General features: G+C 43.4%; 1 protein-coding gene across 2 annotated transcripts; it reads left to right on the forward strand.

The window, feature by feature from the left end:
* The first annotated feature begins 83 nt into the window (after positions 1-83).
* On the forward strand, positions 84-27,994 carry Crk (CRK proto-oncogene, adaptor protein). Of its 2 annotated transcripts, none has more exons than XM_055619850.1 (3): positions 84-456; positions 13,939-14,474; positions 24,435-27,994. In XM_055619850.1, exons 1-3 carry the CDS (start codon positions 216-218, stop codon positions 24,570-24,572), a joined length of 915 nt encoding a protein of 304 aa, XP_055475825.1. In that variant the 5' UTR covers positions 84-215; the 3' UTR covers positions 24,573-27,994. The 2 variants fall into 2 exon arrangements, with proteins under 2 accessions (XP_055475825.1, XP_055475826.1); XM_055619851.1 differs by having other exon boundaries at positions 13,939-14,304; positions 24,435-24,512.

A 27,994-nucleotide genomic window follows, 5' to 3' on the forward strand; every position in this document is an offset into this window, starting at 1 on the left:
TTCCCTTCTCCCAATGGCGGGCGCCGGTCCCCTTCCCGGCAGCCTCCCTCGGGTAGAGAGCGCGTCATTTCCGGTGGGGAAGGCCCGCGGCCGCCGCCGCCATTTCGGGCGCTGCTGGGAGGCTGACACCGGAGCCGGTCCGCTGGGCGGCGGGCGCCAGGGCTGGAGGGGCGCGCGTGGCGGCGGCGGCCCAGTGTGAAGGCGCGGAGGCGGCCATGGCGGGCAACTTCGACTCGGAGGAGCGGAGTAGCTGGTACTGGGGCCGCTTGAGCCGGCAGGAGGCGGTGGCGCTCTTGCAGGGCCAGCGGCACGGGGTGTTCCTGGTGCGGGACTCGAGTACCAGCCCCGGGGACTATGTGCTCAGCGTCTCCGAAAACTCGCGCGTCTCCCACTACATCATCAACAGCAGCGGCCCGCGCCCTCCAGTGCCTCCGTCGCCCGCTCAGCCTCCGCCGGGTGAGGGACAGACGGGCGGGAGGCCCCGGGCGGGGGTGAGGGCCGTGGAACTCTGGTCTCCTGCTGGAGGGACCCCAGCGGGGGAGATGCCCTCAGCCCAGCTGGTTCCCACCTACGAGCAGGATGGTGGGGGAGGAGCCGCCGCTTACCGAGGCCTCTGGGTGTGCCTTGGGAGCCGGGGAAGGGGAACTGTTGCGGCCCCGGGGTGGGGCTGGGCGCCAGGGTCAGGCCCAAGGGCAGGGCAGGGCCAGGCAAATTGGGGACAAAGAGTTAATGGGGATGTTGCAGGGACATCATTTGGCAAAGGTGCCCAGAATGGATCTGCTAATCCTACAAGTGGCTTTTAGGCTTGAAACGTTTCCTGCAGTGTTAGAGCTGGGTTTGGCCATACTCCCCTGGTGGCCTTCGGTAGGAAGTCACCACGTACTGCCTGGCTGGGAGGGATGGAGACACCCTCAGGAAGCCGGTCAGCTTTTTCCTTTCTTGGGCATTTTTCCAAAATCTTTTTTACCGTGCTCTTCCCTTGTGGAATACGAAGGTGGTGAACTAAGTGACTTCGTAATAGAAAAAAGCTTTCTGTGACCAGCCCAGCATAATTGAAGCCTAGCTGGCAAATTGTGTCCAAAAGACTGCCCGCTGCAACTAGAGTTTCTGGTTTCAAAGTGATTAGTGGAGGAAGAAAAAAAATTTTTTTTCAGAAAATAAACCAGGCATAAGCCAATAAGAACAACCCTGGAAGTGAATGGAGTTTCATTCTTCCTGGGCTTAAACACTTGTCAGTCATGCACTTCTGGGTCTTTTCTTGCTCAGTGAGTTGGTGCTGTGGTCACAGCCTCGCAGGATTTGAGAGCAGACCTGGCTGGAAGACACACCAGGAATGATTATCCCACCGGGTCTTCCTTGTCTAGGACCATCGAGTTGTAACTGCCTTACCCATATTATTGCAGTTGTCTTCTGCAGTGTTAAGGGAATCCATGCACTTAGCTCGTGAGGTTTGTGCATTGCAAAGCGATTCCGAGATTACTGTCATCTCTGTATGTAACAGCACCACGCTTCTTGCTTTTTGGATGTTTGAAGTGCAAGCCTTTCCCTCCTAGAGATGAGCCAGTCCATGGCTAGTCTTTTAGGAGACCTGCCTAAAAAGAAAGTCCTAATTTAGATTTACTCACTTTGGCCAGAAATAAGGAGGTGGGGTAGGCAGTCCTTTTTGTTACCACACAAGGTAGGGGAAAAACTTGACTATTGAGGTCTTTGTAGTTTACAAATTTAGATCTTTCTAGGTCTTGTTGGTTTCATAATATAAAATAAGGTGAGAAAAGTAATTAACATATTTTCCCTAAACAAGATACATTCTATTTTTGTGTTAAGTGCAATAGTAAGATAGTATGTTATTGAAATTCAAATCTCAGCCAGATTTCATAGCTAATCTCAGGGCCTAGGAGGCTTGAGACAAGATTTTACAAGTTCCAGCCTTCATGAAAAACGTAAGAAGCCTCTGCTTCAAAATGTTATGTTACGGGTTATATAGTTCAGTGGTAGATTATTTGCCTGGCGTTTGGACAGCCTAAGTTTTATTCCCAGTAGTTGGAGGCAAGGGATTTATTTAGTCTTCAGCTTTCTCTGTGTGTGTTTTGGTAGAAAATGTGGGAATAGCAGAAGGTGGGCTTGTTAGTTTGATATTTATACCTGAGCCTGTGGTTTTATATCTCAGTAGCTCCACCTTTCCAAAATAGGTGGTTGGCCTAGGAGAGAAGATTGCCAGTTTGTGAGTGAGGTGTGGAAAGTTCATTGACATTGTGGCAATTTGTTCTGTCATGTACCCCATTTTCTCTGTAGGACAGTTCACTTACTGTCTTTATGATACTTACTTCATCTCTGTTCTCCCCATTTTTCTTTTTTAAGCCACACAGGAATTACTTGAGTTTTAGAGGGACATATATAATATTAATATTACTGGCTGGTTATTGTATGTTAGATGCTTTCCTGAGTACTTTTTTTTTTTGCCAAATATAATTTACTGCCCGCAACAATCCAGTGAGTGAAATACTGCAGTCTCCATTTAGATATTTTCATTTTTTTGGAAGTGGAACTAGAACTATCACTTGTAACATTTAGTATGTAACTAAACCAGAATTTTAACTAGACCGTGTGACCTGAGAACTGACCCTTTATTGTATTGTTTTGATATTCTTTGTTTATTTTCTTTGGGATGCCTGCAGTGCCTATAGGAAACTCCATTCTTTGGTTTTGAGACAGGGTCTCACCCTGCAGCCCTAGCTGGCTTGCAACTCTATATGAACCATACTGGCTTTGAATTCAGAAAAATCCTCCTGAGTGCTGGGATTAAAGGTGTACACTGGTGTACTTGACTCAAGTTTTTAAATAAATTAATAAAAATAAGAGCCAGCTGGAGAGCTGGCTCAGCAGTTAAAAGAGCGCTGGTTGCTCTTCCAGAGGACTCAGGTTCAATTTCCAGCATGACATGGCAGCTCAAAACTGTCACTCCTGTTCCAAGGAGCAAGAAGCTTGGTGCTGTTACGTACAGAGATGACAGTAAAAGCACGTGCCATGCAAGCCTGGGGATTTGAGTGTGATTCTTGGATCCCAGAGTAAAATAAGAGAACCACCTTCTGAGGGTTTTTCTGACCTCCACATGTGCATGTCATTCATGCACACACCATGCACCCGTGTGCTCACACTGAAGATCGTGGGGTAAGATAGGCCAGTGCTTGTTACCTTAGCTCAGTAACCTATTTTGTTTGAGATAGGGTCTTTCTGTAGCCCTGACAAGGGACTCACTGTTTTGACGAGGCTAGCGTCTAAGATCCTCCTGTTTCTGCCTCTCTGTTGGGATTATAGGCATGAGCCATCAGGCTCAGATAATGACCCTATTTGAATTTACCATAGGTCTTTAGCCCCCACAGGTGATCTCCTGTGCTGCTGTAGCGTGGGAGCGTCCTGACTGTGCCCCAGAGCCATAGGGGAAAGTTTGTTCAAGTTTACTGCTCAGACTCTGTAAGGTTAGGCTTCAGCCTCTTGGGAAGTCTTAGAACAATTGATCCACTACTTTCTCCTCTGAGCTGAATGAGAAGCTACTGGTGTACCTCAGTTGATAGGATCTTCATTGTAGCAAGAATGAAGGCCCTGGTTTCAATCCTTGGCATCACACAATCAGGCTCAGCCATAAGGGCTAGAATCCCAGCATTTAGGAAGTGGAGGCAAAAAAACAGGATCATCACTACAGGCTGTGTAGTGAAGTGGAGGCCCAAAAACCAAACTTGAATGAAGTGTTCGAGTGTATGTACACATGTGTAATATAAAGACAGGGTCTCGCTATTAGTTTTGGCTGGCTAGAGTCTTGTTATGTAGCTCAGGCTCTCTGCCTCAAGAGTGCGAGGATTGAAGGTGCGGGTCACCACGTTGGACATTTTATTTACCTGCCACTTTAAAAAAATTTTTTTTTTTTTAATTTTCATTTTATATACATACACCTTATTTTATATACATGGTGTTTTGATTGCATGTCTATTTGTGAGGGTTTCAGATCCTTGGAGCAGGAGTGACAGACAGTTTTGAGCTGCCATGTCCTGCTGGAAATTGAACCTGGGTCCTCTGGGAGAGCAGCCAGCGCTCTTAACTGCTGAGCAACCTCTCCAGCCCCCATTATAATTTTATTTTTTTAATTATTATTATTATTATTATTATTATTTTTTTTTTTTGCTTTTTGAGACAGGGTTTCTCTTTGTAACAGATTCGTGGCTGTCCTGGACTCACTTTGTAGACCAAGCTGGTCTCCAACTCACAAAGATTCACTTGTCTCTGCCTCCCAAGTGCTGGGATCAAGGGCGTGTGCCACCACACCTGGCCCCACCACCCATTTTCAATTTTTTAAAAATAATTTATTTTTTTTTTATTTTATGTCCATTGCTCTTTTGTCTACATGTGTAAGGGAGTTGGATCCCTGGAACAGGACCTACAGACAGTTGTGAGCTCCCATGTGGCTGCTGGGAATTGAACCTGGGTCCTCTGGAAAAGTAGTGAGTGCTCTTAACCACTGAGCCATCTCTCCAGCCCTTAATTTATTTTTATTTCATATGCATTGGTGTTGTGTCTGCATTTATGTCTGTGTGAGAGAGTCCCTGGAACCAGACTTAAAGATAGTTGTGAGCTGCCATGTGCATTCTGAGAATTGAACCCAGTCCTCTGGAAAAGCAGCCACTACTCCTAACCACTGAGTCACATCTCCAGCCCTGTCTGCCACTTTTTCTTTGTATAACTTTGGGTGATTTTTGTGTTTTTAAACTTTTCTTTGCTCCAATTTTTTTCATTTGTGAAAGCTGGAAAAACAGCAAGTCCTCATAGTTGGCTATTGTAATGAGTAAACGGGTTCAAATATATAAAGTACTTGAAAGACTCAAGTGTATTGAGTAAGTGACCAGGTTATAAATATCAATCTTAAGAATATATCGATGTTAGAAGTGGAAAACCTGTCAGCTTTGAAAGTTTCTCTGGTGTACACAGTGTGGTTGGTAAGTACAGGACCTCTTAGGGAGTAACACTGGGTAGGAAGGGGTCGAGGGCTCCAGGTATAAAGGAACCTTGGTCTACACCATGGAAAGAGCCCTGTGATCACTGTCACCTGTGCACTTGCTACCTGTTGGCTGAAGGTGAGGGAGCCTCAGCTCTTACCCTGGTCTAGGGATGTAGCTTACTGATAACAGTGTTTGCTTAGCCTGCACGAGGCTCTGGCTCTGATCATCTTAACTCATTGTGGAGCTGGATGCTTTCAGGCAAGTTGTTTCTTGTCTTCTTATTTATTTATTTTTTGTTTTTTTAGACAGAGTTTCTCTGTGTAGCCTGACTGTCCTGTTCTTATTTTGTAGACCAGGCTGGGCTCAAGCTCACAGCGAGCTGCCTGCCTGTGCCTCCCAAGTGCTGGGATTAAAGATGTGTGCCACCACCACCTGCCTTTGTCTTTCTTTTTAAAATATTTTAATTTTTATGTGTATGTTTCTTTTGCTTGCAAAGTGTTTATACCATGTACATGCAGTGCCTGCTGAGACCAGAAGAGGGCATTAGGTCCTTTGGAATTGGATTTACTGGTGGTTGTCCCCTTCTTTGTGCATGCTGGGAACTGAACCCAGGTCCTCTGCAAAAGCAGCATGTGCTCCTAACTGCTGAATCATCTTTCAGCTCTCCAGAGAAGTTCTTTAGTAGTTACTATAGACATTCTTAGAGAATTTATGCAAAAAAAAAGTCATGGTAAGAAAAAATAGGTCTATTTACTGTAGCACTTGCCTACACTCCTGTGAGTTGCAAATTTCTAGGGGAGAATTCTGAGTTTGTCAAACTTATCAGGCCGTACTGCTTTTGAGAAAGTCTGAGATACTGTGGAATCTTCTCTGGCAAACAGTGTAGTTCAAAGGATTTTTGGGTGACTTAAAATTTTCTTGGCGTTGGGTCTGTAATGTAGATGTTTTTGTGTATGCCAGAGTATGAAGGCTAGAGGTGGGTGTTGGCCCTCTTCCTCTGTTGATTGCCACTTTATTTTTTGGAGAGAGGATCTTGCTATACCAGGATCTCACCAGACAACTAGACTAGTTGGCCGTTAGCCACCTGGGATCCTTCATTGTTGGGTTTACAGGAGGGTGTCACCACACTTGGCTTTTCATTGTGTTTGCTGGGAATCCAAAGTCAGATCCTGTGCCTGTGCGCCACACTCTGCCCGCTGAGCCATTGCCAGCCTGGAATTGAACATTTCATAAGGAGTTGAGAGGGTTTGAGGGAAGGAGGAAGCTGAATTTTCGTCTCCTTGAGTATCTGTTGTATGCCAGCCACTTTCTGTCCCTTCATTTATTTTGTGTGAATTTAGGGTACATTTTTATCTATCTATTGAGATGGTTTCTCTGTGCAGCCTTGGCTTTCCTAGAGCTCACTTTGTAGACCAGGCTGGCCTCCAAACTCACAGTGATCTGCCTGCCTCTGCCTCCCAAGTGCTGGGATTAAAGATGTGTGCCACCACTGCTCAGTTTATTTATTTTAATTCTTACTGTTATCAGGTGTGTGTGCTGAGGTGTGGAGATTGGTGGGAGCTGGTTTTCCCCTTCCACGCTTATGTGGGTGTCAGGGATCAAACTTGGGTCTCCAGGTTTGTATGGCAAGCCCCTTTACCTACTAAGCCATCTCAGTGGCTGCCTTGCTACTATTTTTTTTTTTTTTTAAAGCAGAGTTTTTGTTTTAGCTTTTTGGAGAGGGGTTTTATTTTAGCCTGGTCGTTTTAGATTAGCCATTTCTCTTCATGGGCCACTTTAGAAACTGTCAGATAGGTGTTTGACTCTCTTTTTACAAAAAAAAACTGAGGCACAGAGAAGAAACTAGATAATCAGCTTATACAGTCAGTGAGAGTCTGATTCCATCAAACATGGGTCTACAGAGTACCATGCCAATATCCACTGCTTTTTAAGGAGATTTTTGTTTGTCTTTATTCACTTGTTTATTCTCAATATTTGTTATATTTTTTGAAATGGTCTCATGTAGCCCAGGCTGGCCTGAAACTCCCCTTTGTAGCCAAGGATGATTTTGAACTTGTGATATCCCTGCTTCTCCTCCCAAATACGGGGATTATAGATGAACATGACCATATCGGGCTTCTGTAGTCTTCAGACTTCTTCTTAGATGGAACGGTAGCAGCCTTTAATCCTTTGTATTGGACAAATAGTAGGTAATTATTTAAGCAACTTCTGTAAATGGCTCTAGGCATGGGAATAGGAAGAAAGGATTGGTAATGAGGGAAAGAGGAAGTGCTGTGAGATTTTTTTTGGGGGGAGGAGGGGGAAAGTCAATGGTGGAGCAGTTGTTGGTGATCTTGCCGGAAGTAACCCTGCCTGTTTAGCACAGAGCCCTCAGGTGTTATAGTCTTCAGGGAATGACATTGTAAAAACTGGTGTTTTCCAATGCCTGAAAAGCTTAAAAGTAGTTGGGTTTTCAGATAGCAGAAAAGCATATAACAGAAAAAAAGAAAGAGAAATCCCAACTGTCTGCTTATTTATTTACACAGTTATTTGGTTTCTTGTCTCACTATATAGCTGGCCTAGAACTAAGTTTGTAGACTAGGGTGGTCAGGAAATTAGGACAGTCTTTATGTTTCTATCTTCTAGGTTCTGTGATTATAGGCGCTTACCACCACACCAGGCTAATGTTTATTTTTTGATGTTATTCTTAACTGCACTCTTAAGCTGGATCTAGTGATTTAAGCCTGTATTTCCAACTCCTTGATAGGCTGAGGCAGTAGGATCACAAGTTGAGGACTTGGTCTAGGCTACAGAGTAAGTTCAAGGCTAGTCCTGGCAACTTAGTAAGACACTCTCAAAATGAATCTTGCCCAGCAAGTTTGAAGACCAATATCCCATATCCAGTAAATTCCATCCCAGTATCCAAGCTGCACGTTCAGAATCTCGCCCAAGTTTGCTCTAGAGGACGCGAGGTTTTCCGAGTCCTAGACAGCTGTGAATTCTGTAGTGAGTTCTGTCCTCTAGACTGACCAAGTCTCTCCTTCCTTTCCCTCCCTTCTGCTTCCTGCCTTTGGCTGTTTGTGGTTAGGAGGAGGGAAAAGGAACCCAGATGCATAGCTGTGGTGAGGTCTGGGCTTATCTGACTTCTGTTCATTCTTTTCCCTTTTCTTTCCTTCTGGAGTGATGAAGTTTGATGCCCTGTATATCTGAGTGGCCACAGTAGTCACACCAGGCACCCCTACTGTAGTGTTAGCACTGATGAGGAATGCTTTGCAGGAAAAATGTGCCAAAGGTTTTGTTTGCTGCTTTGCTTATGTTTTATTAGTTGGGATTGCCTAGCCGAAAGAAAAAGGTCAGTGAGCCTGCTTTATACCATGCACCTTTAGCAGCACTGGAACAAGAAAAAAGTTAAATTTATCTTTGGCATTTAAAAAAAAGACTTATGTGTTTTGCCTGTATCTATGTGTCTGCACCGCTTCACCACCTTTGTGCCTCGTGCTCTTGGAGGCCAGAAAAGGATGTTGGATCTCCTGAAACTAGAGTTAAAGTTGCTGGGAGCCAAACCCTCTGCAAGAGGAGCAAGCACTGCTGAGCTGCCTTTCCAGCCCATGCCTTGTGTGCTAGAGTAGCTTTTGAAACAGATTCTCTTAAATTTTTGTTGTGCTGGGCGGTGATTATGCTCTCTTTAATCCCAGCACTTGAGAGACAGAGACAGGTGAATCTCCTAGTTTGAGGCCAGCCTGGTCTACAGAGTGAGTTCCAGGACAGCCAGGGCTACACAGAGAAACCCTGTCTCAAAAACAAAACACCCCCCCCCCCAAAAGACTTTTTGTTGCACTTACCTTTCAAAGGGGTTTAGCTTCGTGATATTTTTGGTTCTTCCAGCAGCCTCTGGCCTCACACAAGCACACCCCACTTGCCTTTAGTTCTGTAATAGAGAGGCCAAAGCAGTGGGTGACAGAGTGGTTGCCGTCCTTCTTGAGAGTACAGGTGCCTCAGCAAAGGTGCCCTTGCCTTTTGATTTACTTTATCTCGGCGCAGTGGATTGTTGTTGTTGCTTGTTTTGTTTTATTGTTGCTCCTGCTGGTGTTTAAAGGAGCCCAACACCCATCGCAATAAAAGCCATGTGGAAAGATGTCTTAAGACATGCTGTTTTGTTTCTTGCTCACCACACTGCTCACACCTTTTTCTTTTGTGCATTGAGTAAAGCTGGGAGTAGAATTTCATTTGACCACTTGCCTTAATTTCAGAGTTAAACATTTATGTTGATTAAGAGTAATCAACATGGGGACAGAGGCATGACAGCATAGCTTCCTGCTCTTCTAGGCCTGTCCCCAGCAGCCACATCAGAGGGCTTACAAGCCATCTGTAACTCCAGTGCCAGGTGACTTGACCTCTTCTGGATTCTGGGAGCACCTGTACCTAGGTGGTATAGCGTATATTCATTCACTCACCATTCATTCATTCATTCATTCATTCATTCATTCATTCTCTCACAAAATAAGTCTTAAAAAAGGAATAATGTTTGGGGCTGATGAGATGACTCAACAGATGAATAAAAGCGCTTCCACCAAGCCTCATGGCTTGAGTTCAATCCCTGGGAACTACATGGTGGAAGAAGAGGACCTACTTCTTAAAATTGTCCTTTTTCTAACACAGAAATCCCCCCCCCCCATGAAATTTCAAAAAAATTTTAAGACTAGTATGTGGGGCCAGTGAGATGGCTCAGTGAGTACAAGCTAGGCAAGCCTGGTGACAGGAGTTAGAGCCCTGAAACCCGTGTAACAGCTCTGGATACAGTGGCTCACTTCTGTAATCCTAGTGTTCCTAAGTAACTTCTAAGCAGAGCTAGAAGTTCCAGGGATTTCAGGAGTCAGCCTGGCTTATGAGGCACAGCAAAAATAAGAGAGACCTTGCCCCAGTGAGGTAGAAGGAGAAAATCAACTGTGAGTTGTCCTCTGACTCATATACACATAATAGTAACAATAATAAATAAATAGTCTAGGCTTGGCTCATGCCTTCAGTCCTAGTACTGGGGTAGGGTGGCAGAAACAATTGGATCTCTGTGACTTTAAAGTCCACCTAAGTTTCAGGCCAGCCAGGCTACATAGACCTGTCTGAAAACAAATACTGTTTTAAGCATAAATGTCAAGACAGGTCTGGTGGCTCGTGCTTCTAATTCCATTTGCGTTTAAGGCCAGTCTGGACCATGTAGTAAGACTTTGGTCCAACAAAACTAGAGTGTATGTTTCCCAACACCACCAAATTTTTTTTAAATAGTAAGTGTCATACAAAAACATTTAATTGCCAACCATGGTTTCAGCAGGGCAACAAGTAAAAGACATTTTGGTAGGTGTGCCTTGGTTGGCTAAACATTAGCAAGGGAGTCCTCTGCCCTCAATGATCTAAAACCATTTTCTTAGTGACAGGTGCTTTGCTATCACCTCTGTACATTGTCCTGGTACTGACCAGATTACCCTGCTCACACTCACTGCCTATGAAAATCATCCTGAATTATATTAGTGGGGACAGACTGGAATAGTCAGAGTTCTTTGTGAAGAGACGCCGTATAAGATAGCATTGCTATATAGTCAGAATATTCTCCTCATGGCAAATACTGTGATGCACACTTCAAATTCCAGTAGTTGGGAGGCCAAGGTAGGAGTATCATAGACTGAAGCCTATTTGGGCTGCATCCCAAACCCTTTTTCAAAAAACAGCCATTGGGCTGTTGGATTGGCTCAGTGAGCAAAGTGCTTGTTCCAAAGCCTGGCAGCCTAACTTTGACCCCGGTGCTCAAATAAAGCCGGAAGGCAAGAACTGAGTCTGCAAAGTTGTCCCCAGATCACATGTACATACACAATTTTTTAAAAGCCTAGCCTGGGAAAGGTTGCCAGGGCTTTGAAGCCAGTTTAGCCTATATAATAATAGAATTCCAGATCACCTTGGACTGCAGAGTGAGAACCTGCCTTAATTTTTTTCTAAAAAAATAATTTTGTTTTCTTTTTTTTGCACCTGGATGTTTTGGCTGCATTAATTCTGTGTATCAGATGTGATTAGTACCCTCAAAGGCCGGAAGAGGGCATCAGACCTGGGACTGGAGTTACAAATTGGTTGTGATCCATTGGTGCTGGGAATTGAAACCAGGTCTTTTTCAGCCAGCGTTTTTAACTATCGAGCTATCTCTCCGGCTCCTTTTCACATTTTTTACACTTATTATTTGCTTTTATGTGTACATGTAGGTGGGCACATGAGTTAACTGCATATTTAGCAACCAGAGAGTAATCTGTATAAGTCAACTCAAGTTGTAAGGCTTGGTAGTAAGAACCTTTATCTGCTAAGTCACGCTGCTAGCTCCCCAATGTATTTATTTTTTGTTTTCAAGATAGGGTTTCTCTGTATAGCTATCCTAGAACTTGCTTGGTAGACCAGGCTGGGCTTGAAATTACAGAGATCCACTTGCCTCTGTCTTGAGAGTGCTGGGATTAAAGGCATGCATAACCACAACCTGTTTAAAATTTTTTAAATAGTTTATTTTCATTTCATGTACATTAATGTTTTGCCTGCATATGTGGGGGAGTCCTGGAACAGGAGTTACAGACAATTGTGAGCTGCCATGTGGGTGCTAGGAATTGAACCTGGGTCCTCTGGAAGAGATGCCAGTGCTCTTAACAACCAAGCCATCTCCAGCCCCTTTCAACTTTAATAAGTAAGAATTCAGGAATTTTTTTAAAAAAGCTTCCAAAAATCATCTCTGTAGGCCTATCCTTAGAACTGTTGAGTTCATGTTGCAGTTTTTCTGAAATATGTTTATGTAGATGGAGTATGTAAGCCCTCCAAACTGTATCCCCCAGTTCTAGATATTGCGGAAATAAGCTCTGTATGTCAGACATATTTGTGTCATGAGTTTTAAGTGTTTCTACTAGGTTCTTTCTCTTGGATCCTTGACGTGTTACCAGACATTGGTTGGGGGTGGATGGGGTTGAAGGTGCAGGGTCTGAACAGGTACCCAGGCTGTGCCCCACCTTGGATAGCTGAGGGTGACACAGAACATCTGATCTTCTTGCATACACTTTTCTGAGTGTTAGCATTGTGGACGTGTACCACCATACCCAGTTTATGTGATGCTAGGTATCAAAACCAGGGCTTCATGCACCCTAGACAAGCATTCTTCCAACAAAGCTGTCTCCTTAGTCCCAATTTTCATGTTTTTGATATAGGATCTTATGTACAATGCTGCCCTTAGGGTGACCTTGGAGCTCCTGATCTTCTGCCTCCAGAGAATTGATTCAAGAGGTGCTGGGATTAAAGGTGTACACTATTACTGCCCAGCAAAAATTGGTTTTTAACTAGTTAGCTTAGAGGGTTTTTGTTTGTTATGTTGGGGAGGGTGTTGCTATTTTTTTTTTTTTTTTCCTGTTTAAGCCCTTTTTTTTTTTTTTTTTTTTTTTTTTTTTTTTTTTTTTAGCTTTTAGATAAAAAATGGAAGTCTTGGAGTTAGGTGGCTCAGAGGTTAAGAGCACTTACTGCTCTTGCAGAGAGGACGGCTTTGGTTCCCAGCACCTACATAGTAGCTAAGAACCACCTGTAATTGTAGTTCCCGGGTATCCAGTACCTCTCCAGCCTTGTACACACATGGTGCATGTATGTACACTCAGGAAACACACATACATGCATATTTTTAGAGGACAGTCTTGGGCAGGAGATTGGGAACACATACTCCTCTTAAGGTCTCTAGTTCAGTCCCAGCATTTTCGTCAGGCAGCTCACAACCCCCTGTAACTCCAGCTACAGGGTATCCACCTCCCTCTTCTGAACTCTGTAGGCACTTGCATAATGTGCACATACCTCCACATAGACACACATTCATAAAAGTAGTCAAATCTTTGGGTCTGAGGAGATGGCTTTGTGTAGGAGCACTTGCTGCTTCTTGCAGAGGACCTGGGTTCAGTTCCTTGCACACACATGGCAGCACAGAAGAAGCCATCTGTAATTCAAATCCTGGAGAATCTAGTGCCATCTTTGGAATTACATGATGCAGTGATGGTAACGTGTGTGCTTAGAGTAGCTTTCAGGCTTTTCTCATCTCTTTCTCAAACAGGGATCTATTAAAAGGAGAGCTTGGGCAGAACACTGTGTACATGATAAATAAGTCTTAAAAAAATAAAAAGGAGAGCTTGCACTTGGGAGGCAGATGCTGGTGGGTCTCTGAATTTGAGGCCAGTCTGGTCTACAGAGCGAGTCCAGGACAGCCATGGCTACACAGAGAAGCCCTGTCTTGGGGTGGGGAGGAGGAGAGCTTGAGGCCAGGTCTGTATGCCTTTAATTCCACCACTTGAGAGGCAGCAACAGGTGGATCTCTATGATCTGTGTGAGCCTGGTCTACAGAGTGAGTTCCAGGCCAGCTAAGGCCTCACAGACCTTGTTTCCAAATAACCAGAGGGGCAAGGAGCAGAACTTTCTATCTTTCCTGAGACTGCAGAGTGTATTAGGTTACTTTATTTATGGGCTAGCAGAAGGACATAGAGAGTAAGAAAGTGCCTGTGTTGAACTCTTAGCAAGCCAAGCGGCCCGGTCTGTCATGGCCTTTTCTCTTTTCTCCGTGGTGATGGCCATCTTTCTTTCCAGAGGATGCTTATTTTATATATTTTATGTGTGGGTGTTTTGTCTGCATGGATGGCTGTGCATTACGTGGGTCAGATGCCTAAGGAGCTGAAAATGGGCATTGAATTCCTGGGACTGGAGTTAGAGCCGTTGTGAGTCACCATGTGGGTGCTGGGAATGGAACCTGGTTCCTTTGGAAGAGGGTGCTCATTCTAAAGGGTGATACCCATTTAGGCTGTGAAGAAAGAATTTTGTTTTTGTTTTTTTCAGTGTACTATTTTTTTGCTGGTCAAATATTGACTAACTATGAGAAATGCATAAAATCTGTAGTGTATCTTCAAATAACAGTCTGCTCTGTTTTTTCCAGGAGTGAGTCCCTCCAGGCTCCGAATAGGAGATCAAGAATTTGATTCATTGCCTGCTTTACTGGAATTCTACAAAATACACTATTTGGACACTACAACATTGATAGAACCAGTTTCCAGATCCAGGCAGGGTAGTGGAGTGATTCTCAGGCAGGAGGAGGCAGAGTATGTGCGAGCCCTCTTTGACTTTAATGGGAATGATGAAGAAGATCTTCCCTTTAAGAAAGGAGACATCCTGAGAATCCGGGATAAGCCTGAAGAGCAGTGGTGGAATGCAGAGGACAGCGAAGGAAAGAGGGGGATGATTCCAGTCCCTTACGTGGAGAAGTATAGACCTGCCTCCGCCTCAGTATCGGCTCTGATTGGAGGTAACCAGGAGGGTTCCCACCCACAGCCACTGGGTGGGCCGGAGCCTGGGCCCTATGCCCAACCCAGCGTCAACACTCCGCTCCCTAACCTCCAGAATGGGCCCATTTATGCCAGGGTTATCCAGAAGCGAGTCCCTAATGCCTACGACAAGACAGCCTTGGCTTTGGAGGTACATAATGTGCAAAATGTAGAAAGACGAGATCTGCTGCAGGGTCTCCCTTTCAGACCTCTTCCAGCTTTGTAGGAATGCTGATGCAGCACCAGCTCTGTGATGCTGTACATGTTGCCATTAAGTACTGATTTTGGCATTTTATGTGGGTTTTCTCTTTTTTAGAGAAAACCTATTTTGTAATGAGTAAATTTAAAACTGTATAACTGAATGTTCTGATTGCTCTACTAAACCTACTTTGACTAATAACCACCTGAATAGGAATTAACCTGAAATAACTTTTCTCATCTATATCCTAACTTCTTTCTTGCTGTTTGTCACTGTCTTAGACAAGATGGGTTCACACAGATTAGAATGTAATAAGTGGTATGTAGCAATATACTTAAATGGGATTTTTCCATATTTTTTTTATTTTTTGAGCCTGGGTGTCTTTATGCAGCCCTGGCTATAGCTGTCCTGGACTCACTTTGTAGATCAGGGTGGCCTTGAACACACAGTGATCTGCCTGCTTCTGCTTTCTTAGTGCTGGGATGAAAGGACTGTACCACTGGGCTCAGTGCAAACATTTTTATTTTAGCAGATAGTAGGTTCTTTACTATGAATTACGTTTGTCACAAATCAGGAAAAGCTATGTGCCAGCTTTCCTCAGGCCTTGGGCTTAGTCCCTTGTGTGAGACACCCACTGCACACACATGCACAGAGATCGGCAGACAAGTAATGTATAGATGTGACTTGAGCCATGACTAAGGGTGAGTTATGGAAAACAGATTTACTTGTGTTTGTATCTTCAAGTGTTTGACACGGCAGAAGCCAGTTCTTCATAAGGATGATTTTTACCTCTAGTCACTTGTAGCCCACCTTCTCATGACCTGGCATCATTACATTTGTTCCTTTGTTCCTCTTTAGCACGCTCAGTTTTCCTCCCTCCTTTTCTGTGTTGAGAAGAGTAATTCAGGACAAAAGCTAATCTAGAGGTGGCCTGCTCTCCCGTGTTTCAGAGCCTACCAGTAGACTGACTTGAGTGTAGAATGGTAGCCGGTTCTCATAAGCGTGGCCTGAGGTTCTGTGAACACAGAGTAGCAGAGAAGGGGAAGAATGCTCTTCTGATTTGGCTCTTCTCTTTCCTTTGGGTTGTGCCCTACAGTAAGGAGTAGGACCTGCCTGTAAGTGAGAGTGTTAGAATGAGCTGAAGTTTATTTGAATCAGACTCTGATGTTATGCATTTGAATTTTTAAATTTTATTTTCACTTTATGCAATGTATGTTTTGCCTGCATGTATGCCTATGTGCCACATGCCCACAGTGGCCAGAAGAGGGCATTGGATGAACTGGAGTTACAGATTGTAGGTGCTGGCATTCAAACCCTGGTCCTTTAGAAGAGGCAGTTGCTCTTAACCACTGAGCCATCTCACCAGTCTCCAGATTTTTCTTTTCATTTCTGATCTAGTTGAGTTAATTGAGTTTCCTATGTTTGACTGAAAACTGCATTCTTTCTTTCTTTATTTGTTTAGGTGTTTTTTGAGGCAGGGTCTTAACTATATAGCTCTGGCTGTCCTGAACTCACTATGTAGACCAGGCTGGTCTCAAGCTTGCAGAGAGAGTGCTGGGAATAAAGGCATACACCACCACACCCAGCTTAAAACTGTATTTTTAAAATGTTTTGTTTTGTTTTATTGATATGGGCACTCATTCTAGCCCAATCTAGTCTGGAGCTCACTATGTAGCCCAGGCTGGCCTCAATTTCTTGATACTCCTGAAGAAGCCCCATGTTAGGATTGCAGGCATGAACCGTCACACCCCTGCTGAAACTGTAGTTTTTGAAATGGTGTGTATTGTCTAGGTCACACTGCTTAGCACATGAAGAAAGCAAGTTTTTAGGCTCATGTGGGAGGGGATGATGCTCATGTGTAACATAGTGCTGTGTCCATCTTGTGGGGCTCTTGACATTGACTGCAGACCTTACTAACATTCCGAGAATAGCTCGCACACACCTGTGAAGGAGAGTTCTTGTGTCGGGTCCACTTTCAGTTTCACTCCTTTGCCAATTCCTTTTTTTTTTTCCTTTTCTTTTTCTTTCTTGCTTTCTTTCTTTTTTTTTTTTTGAGATTTATTTTACCTATAGGAGTGTTTTATCTGCATGTATGTATCAGGTCAGAACTGGAATTGTGGGTAATTGGGAGTCATCATGTGGGTGCTGGGAACCGGATCTAGGTCTTCTGCAAGGGCAGCACATGCTCTAAGCCACTGAGCCATCTCTTCAGCCCATGGAGAGATTATTTTTAAGGAAATCACTGGTAACTAGAAGCATCAATGCTTAAAAATGGTTGAACTGCTTTTTCTGCTATGAAATACTAATACAAATCTTGTCTCCCAAATTTGAGGATTGAATGTGTATGCCACCACACGTGGCCACCCCTGCTTTTTGGTAGTCCTAGTTGGCCTCACTAGTGCTGGGATTAGAGGCAGGCATTACCACATTCTGCATGATAAATCTCAGCTTGTAAGTATAGATACTCAGGTTTATTTCATGCTTCTGTAGACTGTCCAGAACAATAGTATTTTCTTTAAATCTATTAGTTTTGTAACCTCCATTCTCTTAGCCTGATATATAAGACTTGAGATCACTTAAATAATTCCATACTTGAAGCCTTCTTTTAGAAGGGAAGATCTTACTGTGCACCTCTGGCTAGTCAATAATTTGTTATATAGACCAAGCCTGCCTTGGCCTTGCAGAGATCTGCTACCTCTGCCTCCTGAAGGCACCACCATGCTCAGCTTGAACCTGTTTTTCATGGTACAGATAAGAAAGATACAAAGTGTGATGCATCACTGACTATGTTGACCTACCTCTGGGCCCAAATTTATAGTGCCTTTTGGCTTGTTCACCCTGTGATATTTAAGAATATGAATGAATAGTGGGCCTTTGGTACACTATTTGCCTTTTTTTTTCTGCAGCTATAGCAATAGATTTTTGTTCATGGAGACAGGTGTTTTCATTTCCTTCTCACCCTCCTCCGCTGGACATCTTTATTTGGAGCCCTAGAATGAATGGCCTTGGTGGGTGGGATGGGAGGCATTGTGGGGTTCAATGGTAGAGCACTTGTATAGCATGCACCAGGGGTTTAGTCACAACACGGAGAAAGAAAACACTGGAAAGAGCAAATCTACCTGTCAGATATTAAAAATGAACATTTTTGTTATCTTCACAATAACTTTTTTTGAGATGGGGTTTTAATGTAGCGTAGTCTGGTCTTTGTTGATATGAGAACGTCTAGGCTGTCCTTGAACAGCATCTTCCTGCTTTAGCCCCTCAAATACTTTCTGTTGTGTTGTTTTCATTACTTTATAACTGTTTTGTTTTCTTGGTAACTCGGGGTCTAGACGGGATGGATCACTGAGGTGTGTGCATGACCTCCAGAGGCTGAGATTACAAACCTCTGTCACTGAGCTTGGGTTCAGTCTTCAGTACTTGTATCCTAATACATTTAATGGCTGTTTTTAAAAACAGCAAAAGTAATTAAAAATATTTTTAGTTTAGCATTGAATATCTGAAATAACTTATCTAGTGAGATGTGTTCATATCTTTAGACATCTCATAGCTTGTCCTTCCATAGGATCATGTTAAACATTGCCACTCTCATTTCTCACTTTACACTTGTATTTGTGAGTTACATAGTTTTTATTTTGAATGATCGTACAAAATAATGGATTTTTTCTTTGTTCTTTCTTTCTATCTTTTTCTCTCTCTCTCTTTTGTGGCTTTTTCAAGACAGGATTTCTCTGTGTGGCTCTGGCTGTACTGGACTTTGTAGACCAGGCCATCTGCCTGCCTCTGCCTCCCAAGTGCTGGGATTAAAGGTGTTTGCCACCACACCCAGCAATAATGGGTTTCTTTATAACATTTTTGAGCTGCGTTCATATTCACATCCTATCGCCTACTTTTGCTTACTTGTTTGTTTGCTTGCTATTGTGATCTTTTTGTAAAGATTACATTTGTGTATTTAGTCTTGTTAACACATACATATGATTTCATATGTGGAGATTCAGAGGAAAACTTTCGGGAGTCAGTTCTCTTCCACCATGTGGGTATCAGGGACTGGTGACAAGTGCCTTTATCCGTCGAGCCAGCTATACAGACTTTGCTATTTCTGAGACTGGATCTTACGTAGCCCACTTCATTCTCCATTTCCTTGTGTAGAGGATGGCCTTGATCTTGATCTTCCTACCTCCATCTGGCAGGTGATTTCTTTTATCATTATAAACGTCCACCACCCAACATTTTAAACATGGTATCTTTCACGTATCTGTAGTATGACATGTCAAAACTGTGAACTTCCTCAAGCCTGCTAACTCAATTCTGCTGTGTTTCTCTCAGCATCTCAAAATACTTCCTGCCATTCCTGTGTGAGTCGTGCCATGCCTCTGCTATCAGTCAGTATGAGGACTTTAGGACTTCAGGTCTCATAATGCTGAGGATTTAAACCCAGGCCTGTCATGGATTGTAGGCAAATGATCTACCACTGCACTATACCCCCTGCCTGGGAATTCCTTTTGTTGAGCTTTTCTTTGATTGGGAATTTGTATGTTTTTGAGACAGAGTCTCACTATACAACTCTGGCCTGGAACTCACTATGTACACCAATCTGGTTTTAAACTCAGAGATCTTCCCACCTCTGCCTCCCAAGTTCTGGGATTAAAGGCATGTGCCACCATACCCAGCTGCCAGCTTTGTTTTTTTTTTTTTTTGTTTGTTTGTTTTTTTTTTTTTTTTTTTTTTGCTTGGTTTGGTGTTTATTGTTTTGTTTTTTGTTTTTTTTTTCCAGTGGTACTAGAGATCAGCTTTGTATGCTAGGAAAGTTATCTGTTGACGAGCTGTATTTCTAGCCTTTTCTTTTTGAGGCAGGACCTCTCACACTTGTAGTCCAGGCTTACTTCAAACTGAAAGCAATCCTTTTGCCTCCATCTCCCAAATCTGGGATTTGGTTCTTAGCCCTTTAAATTTTATTTGTTTAGATTTCATCTCACTACGTAGCTTTGGCCTGGAACTCACTATGAAGACTAGGCTGGCCTTGAACTCAGATTTATCTGCTTCCTGAGTACCAGGGTTAAAGGTGTACACCATCAAATTAGCCTCGCCTTTGACCTTTACTTGGATTATGGGAATTGAACTCAAGTCTTAAGATTTTGAAGCAAGTTCTCTCAGTAGCTCATTAGTAGCTGTATTGGAGCACGTTAGGCTTCACTTATTGTCTTGGTTATAACTGCCTCTGGTTACAGTTGTAGAGTGGGTGCTTATGAAAAGATGGCAGCCCTCAAACCGCTGCAGAGGGTGAACGAGATGACTGACTCCACTAAGTGCTCCCCTAACCTCGCAGCAGGCATGTAGACACAGTGACAAGCTATTTAGAAAAGAGCAAACTGAATTTGCTTCAGAAGCAGTAATTTGCTGGCTCCTGCCTTAGATTGCTATAGTTTTCTTAACTTTTCCTCCAGACAAATCTTGAAATATTGTTTGCCTTTGATATGTTAAAAAAAATGTTTGGACAGGCCCAGGGTGTTGGCTGACTTGGCTTGCCACACAGGACTTTATCTGAGTTTGGATCCCTGGCACCCACATAGAGAAGGAGGAGCAACAGCATGTGCCTTTAATTCCAGCCCTGGATGAAGCAGATACAGGATCCCTGGAGTCCACTGGACAACTAGGCCATCACAGATTGGTGAGCTCAGGGTTCAGTGAGGAACACTGTATCAAAAAATACTGCATGGCTGGTGAAATGACTCTGTGTTAAGGATGCTTGCCGTGAGAGCCTGGAGACCTGAGTTCCTTCCTGGAAACGCATAGTAGGAAGAGAGACTGGACCTCCATGTGTGTGCTGTGGTGTCCATGCATATACACACAAATAGTAAATGTAAAATACACATCATGAAGAATGACAGGAGAACACTTGCTCTGAACCTCTGGGCTCCCAGCACATACTAGGCACACACATAACTCTCTCTTCTCTTGTTTGTTTCTCCCTGTTTTTCTGCTGTGCTGGCGTGCACTTGCTGCTTGGAGCTCACTGAAGTCCTACAGGTCTGGATTAGAGGAAAGCTGGTGGTTGCTGCTGTCTTTCCTGTTAAGTAAAAGGCACAAAACCTAGAAACACACTCACTTGGGGATGTACCTACAGAGGAGCTCACACAGTTCCCTGATTGCCTCCTACGTAGTGAATTTTAGAATTTAATGCCTTTTAGGTACCAGTTTCGTTTTCGTTATTGCTAAAACTTTGTACTGAGGGTAGCTGGGTATTATTTTGTTTCTGGATCATTCTAGGTTTGCTTATGTTTTCACTACGATCATAGCTGACTTCAGCACCCATACAGAGCCAGAAAAGCAGCCAGTTTCCTGGGAGCCGATAACCCTATTTAGTCCCTTTATAGATCAGTTGCTGCTTCTCCTCAGGCTTATTCCTCAAGGTGTCAGGATCCATCAGGAAGACCAGATAGAGCAACAAACAGTGGTAACTTGTAACATTAGGGAAGCTTCAAGGTCAAAGACCAGTCTAGATTACATGGCAAGGCCCTGTCTCAAGCTCCTTCTTTCTGTGTCCCCAAGAGAAAGGAAGACAAAAAGAAAAAGAAGCTGAGCTGACCTTAAAGTCAATGCTTGTGATACTGAGGAGGATTGCTGTGAGTTCAAGGCCAGTTTAGAATAATGCATAGTTAGCAGTAGCAGGCTAGCTAGAACTATATATATAGCAAGGCCCTGTCTCAGGAAAAATCATCAGAGCTTGTGGTGCACACCTGTTGTCCTACTACCTGGGAGGTAGCAACAGGAGTGTCAGAAGTTAAAGGCCATCATCAACCAACAGTTCTCTTTTTAAAATTTATTAATTTTTATGTACATTTGGTGTTTGGCATACATACATGACTCTATGAGGAAATCAGAGCCACTGAAATTTGAGTTGCAAACCACACAATTGTGAGCTGCCATATGGGTGCAGAGGAACCAGGGTCCTCTGGAAGAGCAGCCATGCTCTAACCACTGAACCATCTCTAAGAATTTGTGAGGGTCTTGATAATATATGTTAATGTCTTTTTTCTTCATTTTTTGTTTGTTTTTGTGGTTAATGTTGAGAAGAGGATCTCGCTGTAGACCAGGCTGGCCTTGAATTTTCTGGCTTTTTGCACTAGCTGATTCCTTTTTTTTCTATTTATGCTAATTTGAAATTTGAAATGACGGCCAGGTGCAGTGGTACACACCTTTGATCCCAGCACTTAGAAGGCTTTCATCCCAGATATTAGGATGAAAGGTGTGAGCTGCTATGCCTGGCCTTGGAGCCAGCTTTTTGCTTGTTGTTTGTTTGTTTGTTTGTTTTTCGAGACAGGGTTTTTCTGTGTAGCCATAACTGTCCTGGAACTTGCTCTGTAGAACAAGCTGGCCTCAAACTCAGACCTGCCTGCCCCTGCCACCCCAGTGCTAGGATTAAAGGTGTGCCCTACTGCCTCAAGAATCTGTATCTTAAAGATGGCTCCATGAAGTGGGGGTGGGGTGGGTTGGAGCCTACCTTTAATCCCAATACTCAGGAAGCAGAAGAAGGCAGGTCTCTGAGTTCAAGGCCAGCCTGGTCTATAGAGCAAGTTCCAGGACAGCCAGAGCTACACAGAGAACCCTCGGGGGAAAAATTGGCTCCAAGACCAGGGATAGTACATACCTTTCATCCCAGTATTTGGGTGACAGAGGCAGGCAGCTATCTGTGAAAGAGGCCAGTCAGGACTGCATAGGGAGGAGACCCTGTCTCAAAACGAACAAACAAAACTCACACACAAAGAAACGGGGAAAAAGATGGCTCTCATTTGTGCAAAGGTTTGCTGTATGGTGCACACAGTTCTAGCCTAGTAGCCTCTGGCCTTACAGGAACGCCATTCCCTTAAAAGGAGAAAAGGCCTGATGACAGATGGGCTGGTGTAACATCTAGGAAGAGCTAAGTAAGATAGCTTTTTACTGAGGTATTAAATCTTTTGCTAACATACAAAACTTAAATGTGCAGCTCAGTGAGTTTATAGATCCGCACATGTGTGTAAAAGTAGCACAGGTTGAAGTGTCAAAGGTTTTCAACACTTCAGAAGGCTCTCTTGGGTCTTGGGTCTTGTGTATGGTATGTGCATGCCAGCCTTAAGAGTACTTTTACTAGCAAGTAAAATTTCACTCTGGTGTCTTGGGTCCTTGAGGACTATATGAAAACCTTTGGTTGTCACAGTCAGCAGCCACCGTGGATGTCAGGATAAACTGAATAATTGTTGGCAATGAACTGAACCCTTAACCCTAGCAGTCTGGAGGGGCCAGGCCCGGGTGTGGTAGTGGTCTGCCGTTTTCTCCTACTTTTTGCACAGATGGCCCTGGTCTTCATGGCACTGGCAGCAGCAGTTGGAGCTGCTATCTTTTTTTTCTGCTCTGTATCTTATTCCTTATTTCCATTACTCCCCTCCAATCTGTTTCTTTTCTCTGTTCTCCAAAAACATCAAGGGTTTTCAGATTTTTCCTTGGGACAGAGCAGTAAGCAAGCATTTTCCCTGTTGGTGAGATCAGACTGGTTCTGTAGGAAGCCCTGGGCTTTCTTTCACGTGTTGTGTTTGCTAAGTGACTACTAGAGAGCTTCTTGGGGAGTCCCTGAAGCCGCATATAGCCAACCTTCAAAGTTCCCGATTAGGAGGTGAGGAATGGCACACACTTTTAATCCAAGCACTGGGGAGGCAGAGACAGGCAGATCTCTTGAGTTTGAGGACAGCCTGGTCTACAGAATGAGTTCTAGGACAGCCAGAGCTACACAGAGAAACCCTGTCTCAGAAAAACCAACCAACCAAACAAACAATAAACCTATTATACCCTAAAATATACTCAGAGGGCATGAACAGCTCTGTGAAAAGTCAAGTGACAAGGAATGGTCATTATCTGCCTTTTTAGTCAAGGTCTTTTTGTTGTTTTACTTTTTTTGTTGTTGCATGTTCTGTTGTGACAGGGTTAGACAGCAGACTGGCCTCACACGTCCCATGTAGCTGAGGGTAACTTCTAAACTCTGCTCTTCCTCCCTTCTCCCAAGGACTAGATTACAGCAAACACCACTGTGCGGTTTGTTCAGTGTTTTGAATTATTGTTCAGTATTTTGCCTTGGTGAATCCATTTGTCAAACTGAGCTTGTCTTAGGTTTGTAGCAGGACAGACTTATATCTTGTTAAAACTTTATATTTGGCTTCATAAGAGACATTGTATAAGTGGAAGTAGTGATATCTGGCAGGTAATAGCTGGCAGGTAATAGCTATGATAGTGGATTTTGTTTCCTTTGTTTCCGATTGAGTAATAAATTGCCAGTTAAGGAGCAACAAGTTAGCCAGTAGACGTGAGAGAGGTAACATTTGTGGGAAACTGAGGTGATTTGGCATTCTGGCCTGTACCTTTACTTGGCCTTGGCTGAGAAACAATAGGAACCCTTGGTGTTTCCGGTCCAGGTCCAGATGCAGCGTGCTTGCTGTGGTTGCCTTCTGCTGTGCCAGCAATGGCAGCCACCATATGTCTGAGAGAGTTGTCCTAGGGTAGGGAGCTGGCCATGCTACCACATATGCCAAGGCTTTATCCCCTAAGCCAGAGCTTTTAGGGTTGGGTGGGGGTTGCTGAGGATAGAACAACAAAGAAAAGGAACAGTAGCTCATCTAGACATGCTGAGGTTTGCAGGAAGTATCTAGGATACTTTTTACTTTGTGTGTTCTCTGTCTTTCTCCACTGCTAACAGCACTCCTTCCTTTTGCCTGCATTAACCACAAGTAACCAGTCTGGCTGGGGCTGGGGAGGTAGTGAGTAGCCATTTCTGTAACATCAGCCCTACAGCAATCACATGGGCAGGGGATGCCTAACAGAGAATGGAGATGTTCAGCTTGCATTCTTAACTGGAAATAAAGTGCTCTCCTTATTCTCGTCCTGCAGGTCGGTGAGCTGGTAAAGGTTACGAAGATTAATGTGAGTGGTCAGTGGGAAGGGGAGTGTAATGGCAAACGAGGTCACTTCCCATTCACACATGTCCGTCTGCTGGATCAACAGAATCCTGATGAGGACTTCAGCTGAGTATAGCTCAACAGTTTGCTGACAGATGGGAACAATCTGTTTTTTCCCCCCAATTGCCATCTATCCAATTTTCTTACAGGTGTCAAAAGCAGTCTAGTTTATATAAGCATTCTGTTACCTGTGATCTTTTTAAGACTGAGTTACTCCATTCTCACTTGTATTTACCATATTCAGGGTACGAAACCGGAGGGCTTGTGTGGTTGACTTCTGAATTGGCAGTTTTAAGTGGTAGTGGCCGTGCCTGTATGAGAGGAGCTAAATACTTGACTCCTTTCTCTTGGGCAATACAGATCAACCTGTGGAAAACTGATGGGCAGGAAAAGAATGTTACACACTGCTTACCCTGATGTCTTCAGTGGTTCTGTTCTCATTCTGAAACCATACTATCACTGGCAGCAGACTGTCCTCCCACTCACATGAAGTAATCACGCACTGTGGGGTAGTGCCCAGTGGGGTTGCATTTGCATTTACGGACCATGACCACTGTAGGACTCATTCTGACATTTCAAATCCTGAGGGTTCTGAGAACACTACTAGAGGCATTTGTCTTCCTTCCCGGTCACTGCTTCATACTTTTCTTGGATTCTTTCCTTGTTACTCTCCCCTGTACTCGTAAGTGGCTTGATTCTTAGGATAGTGTATGTCTTCATTCCAGTGAGAAGCAGGATATGCAGAGCACTTTATTCAGTGCAGAGCTTTAAGCCGGTATTGGACTCACTCAGTGGATAAACTCGCAGCTCTCTGCTGTCCCCCAGGGGGCATCGTAGGTTCACACTGCTACCACAGCTACAGAGACTTCCTTGCTGATGGGATGGATCCGCCAGGGCTATTTCTCCTGATTGCTGGCATCCTAATGGGATGCTTAGAGTTTTCAGATTCTACTTGGAGTGGAAGGACCAATCACTTACTATATCCTATAGAAGGTATCAAGGGCCAAACTCTGCCCTCTGTATCATGTGCAAGTTGTATAAAAGGCAAGTTAGAATTCTATGCATTTGGGGTAGAATTAGTACTTTTAAAACTGTGCCAGTCAGAAATTACTTTGTATTATTTTATGTGGCCAAAATAGTTCTTGAAGTACAATTATAAATTGCCTTCACTTGGGTTTTTCTTTCACCAGATTTAGTTTACAAGCCCTTTAAAGTATAGAGTGATTTATATGGGGTCAGACGCTCCAGAGAATAGGCCTCTGGGGCCACAAATGGCTTAGTTTCTTTAGACTGTAACATGAGACTTTCAGGTGAAAAAGGCATTTGCTGGTCTCTAATGTGGTGTGACCAATAGAAACACCTTATTCTTTGCTTTGAACCTCATTTAAATAATGTACCTTCTTAGTTGTCCTGTATAGATGAATATGATGAATTTGCATTCTCTGAACATATACCAAATCATGGTATTACAGACTAGCATATTGCTTAGCACATGCGTGTAGACATTTTGTGCAAGAGAATGAGCAGAGTACAGAAACTTGTTACATGGCCCAGGGTTACCAGTTGGCATAGGATCGCATACATTACCACAGGCAACTGAATGAATTGACGCTAATTTACTACTTTTTTTTTTTTTTTTTACCTCACTCTAAGGTAAATGCTTGATAAAAACATTAATGTTCAACTTGGTAGATGCTGGCACAGTCTAAGCTCATGATGGGTGCTTGATGTTGAACGGACAGAGTCCACCTGGCTATGTGTTTCAGTTTTTAATTAGTATAGATACTGTAAAATCAAATGCATATTAAGTCTTGTTTCCCTAAGCCAGGTGTACCCGTGGCACATGGCTTTAGTCACAGCACTTGGGAGGTAGAGGCAGGTGGATCTGTTAGTTCAAGGCCAGCCTGCTCTACAGAGTGAGTTCCAGGACAGCCAGAGTTACAAAGTGAGACCTTGTCTCAAAAACAAATAAACAAAAATAATAATAAAAATTTAAAATCTGTTCCTGAAATCATGGCATCTAAAATATTTGTAGGAAATCCCTGTTACAACTAATTTGAATGTTGGTATTTTCTTTTGCCTATGATGCTGGCTTGTACTGTCTCTTCATTATTTGTGGTATTAATGGGATACACGGCTCTACTCAAATCATAAGACCTCCTCAGTGATTAGTTTGTTCAAAGCCATTACATGAACTGTTTGGTTGGATTTGGCTGGGTGTAGCAGTTATTGGACCTCAAGAGATCAAAGGACTTACAGATATCTTCCAAAAATAGCAAGTGCTAGAGTCCTCGTCAAGTGCATATGTACATTGTCACAGAGCAAAGTAAACTGAAATTGGCTGCTATGTTTTATATAATCACCTCTGCAAGAGCCCATTTTTGGATACTAATGTTTGACATCGTTAATTCTTATTAATTTGTTGGAATTGTTTATTAATAATGCAAATAGATAACTTTAATTTTCCACAAGTAACATTTCACTATTAATGGTTTGAAATGGGTGATAAGCAAACCAATTTGAAATAAAATATGAACATGTGCCATTGTATTATAACACTATACACTTTCTTGACAGTTAAATTTTAAGAAGTTTTTTTTTTGTAGCATGTATTGTATATGTTTATAGTATATGTAGTAAATAAAAGAATGGCCAAATGTTTGGCTTGGTGATCTTTTGGAGAAAGTAATCTTGGAATATTTGTCACAAAATAGAGTGTTTATGTTTTTAAGGACTAGAAGGTGTGTGTCTCAACTGCCCACAGTCACATAACTGTTACACATGTGGTGGGTTAGTCGTTGGCGTATGCTATGGGATCTCTAGAAAGTATGGCACTACTGTGAGGGGAGCATGAAGAAAACCATCTATATGAAATCTAAAGAGCATGTTGTGAATAGAGAACACCAGACTTGTCTGGAAATGGCCACCTGTGTGTGTGAGGAGATGCCTGCTAGAGAACGCCATAAACGTTAGACAGCGGGTCTTCAGGGTGCTGCTGTAGATCCTCCATTAGTTTCTTTTTAATGTAAGTAGCAAATGCTCAGGGAAAGTTAGAAAAGTGAGAACAACAGAAGTAGACTGTACATTTCTGTATGTTCATGCCATCCTTCCCCAAAGTGTGTGTGTGTGTGTGTGTGCTCCAAATTGACCTCATTTACTCTGGTATTGGTACTGTGGTCTGTACCCATTATTCCAGTACTTTCAAGGCTATGGACTTGAACCCAGGAGTTCAAGGTCAGCCTGGACATCTTAGTAAGACCACTGTCTACTAAACACCTAACAAATTTTGTCTATTGCCTATATGATACTCTGCCTTAGACTCAACACAGCCTCACAGTGGCTGCCGGGACCTATAAGTGTGTCAGTGTAGAGCGGAAGGAGGCCGGCTCCTCTGCAGGGATCCCGCTTTGGCGTATGCAAGTTTAATAGCGAGGTGAACGTGTATTTCAATTTTTTGACAATAAAATAAACTGTGCAACTTTTGTTTCACTA

The sequence above is a fragment of the Psammomys obesus genome, unplaced genomic scaffold, assembly GCF_907164565.1.
Source record: "Psammomys obesus unplaced genomic scaffold, mPsaObe1.curated_primary_1811, whole genome shotgun sequence".
Lineage (NCBI taxonomy): Eukaryota > Metazoa > Chordata > Mammalia > Rodentia > Muridae > Psammomys > Psammomys obesus.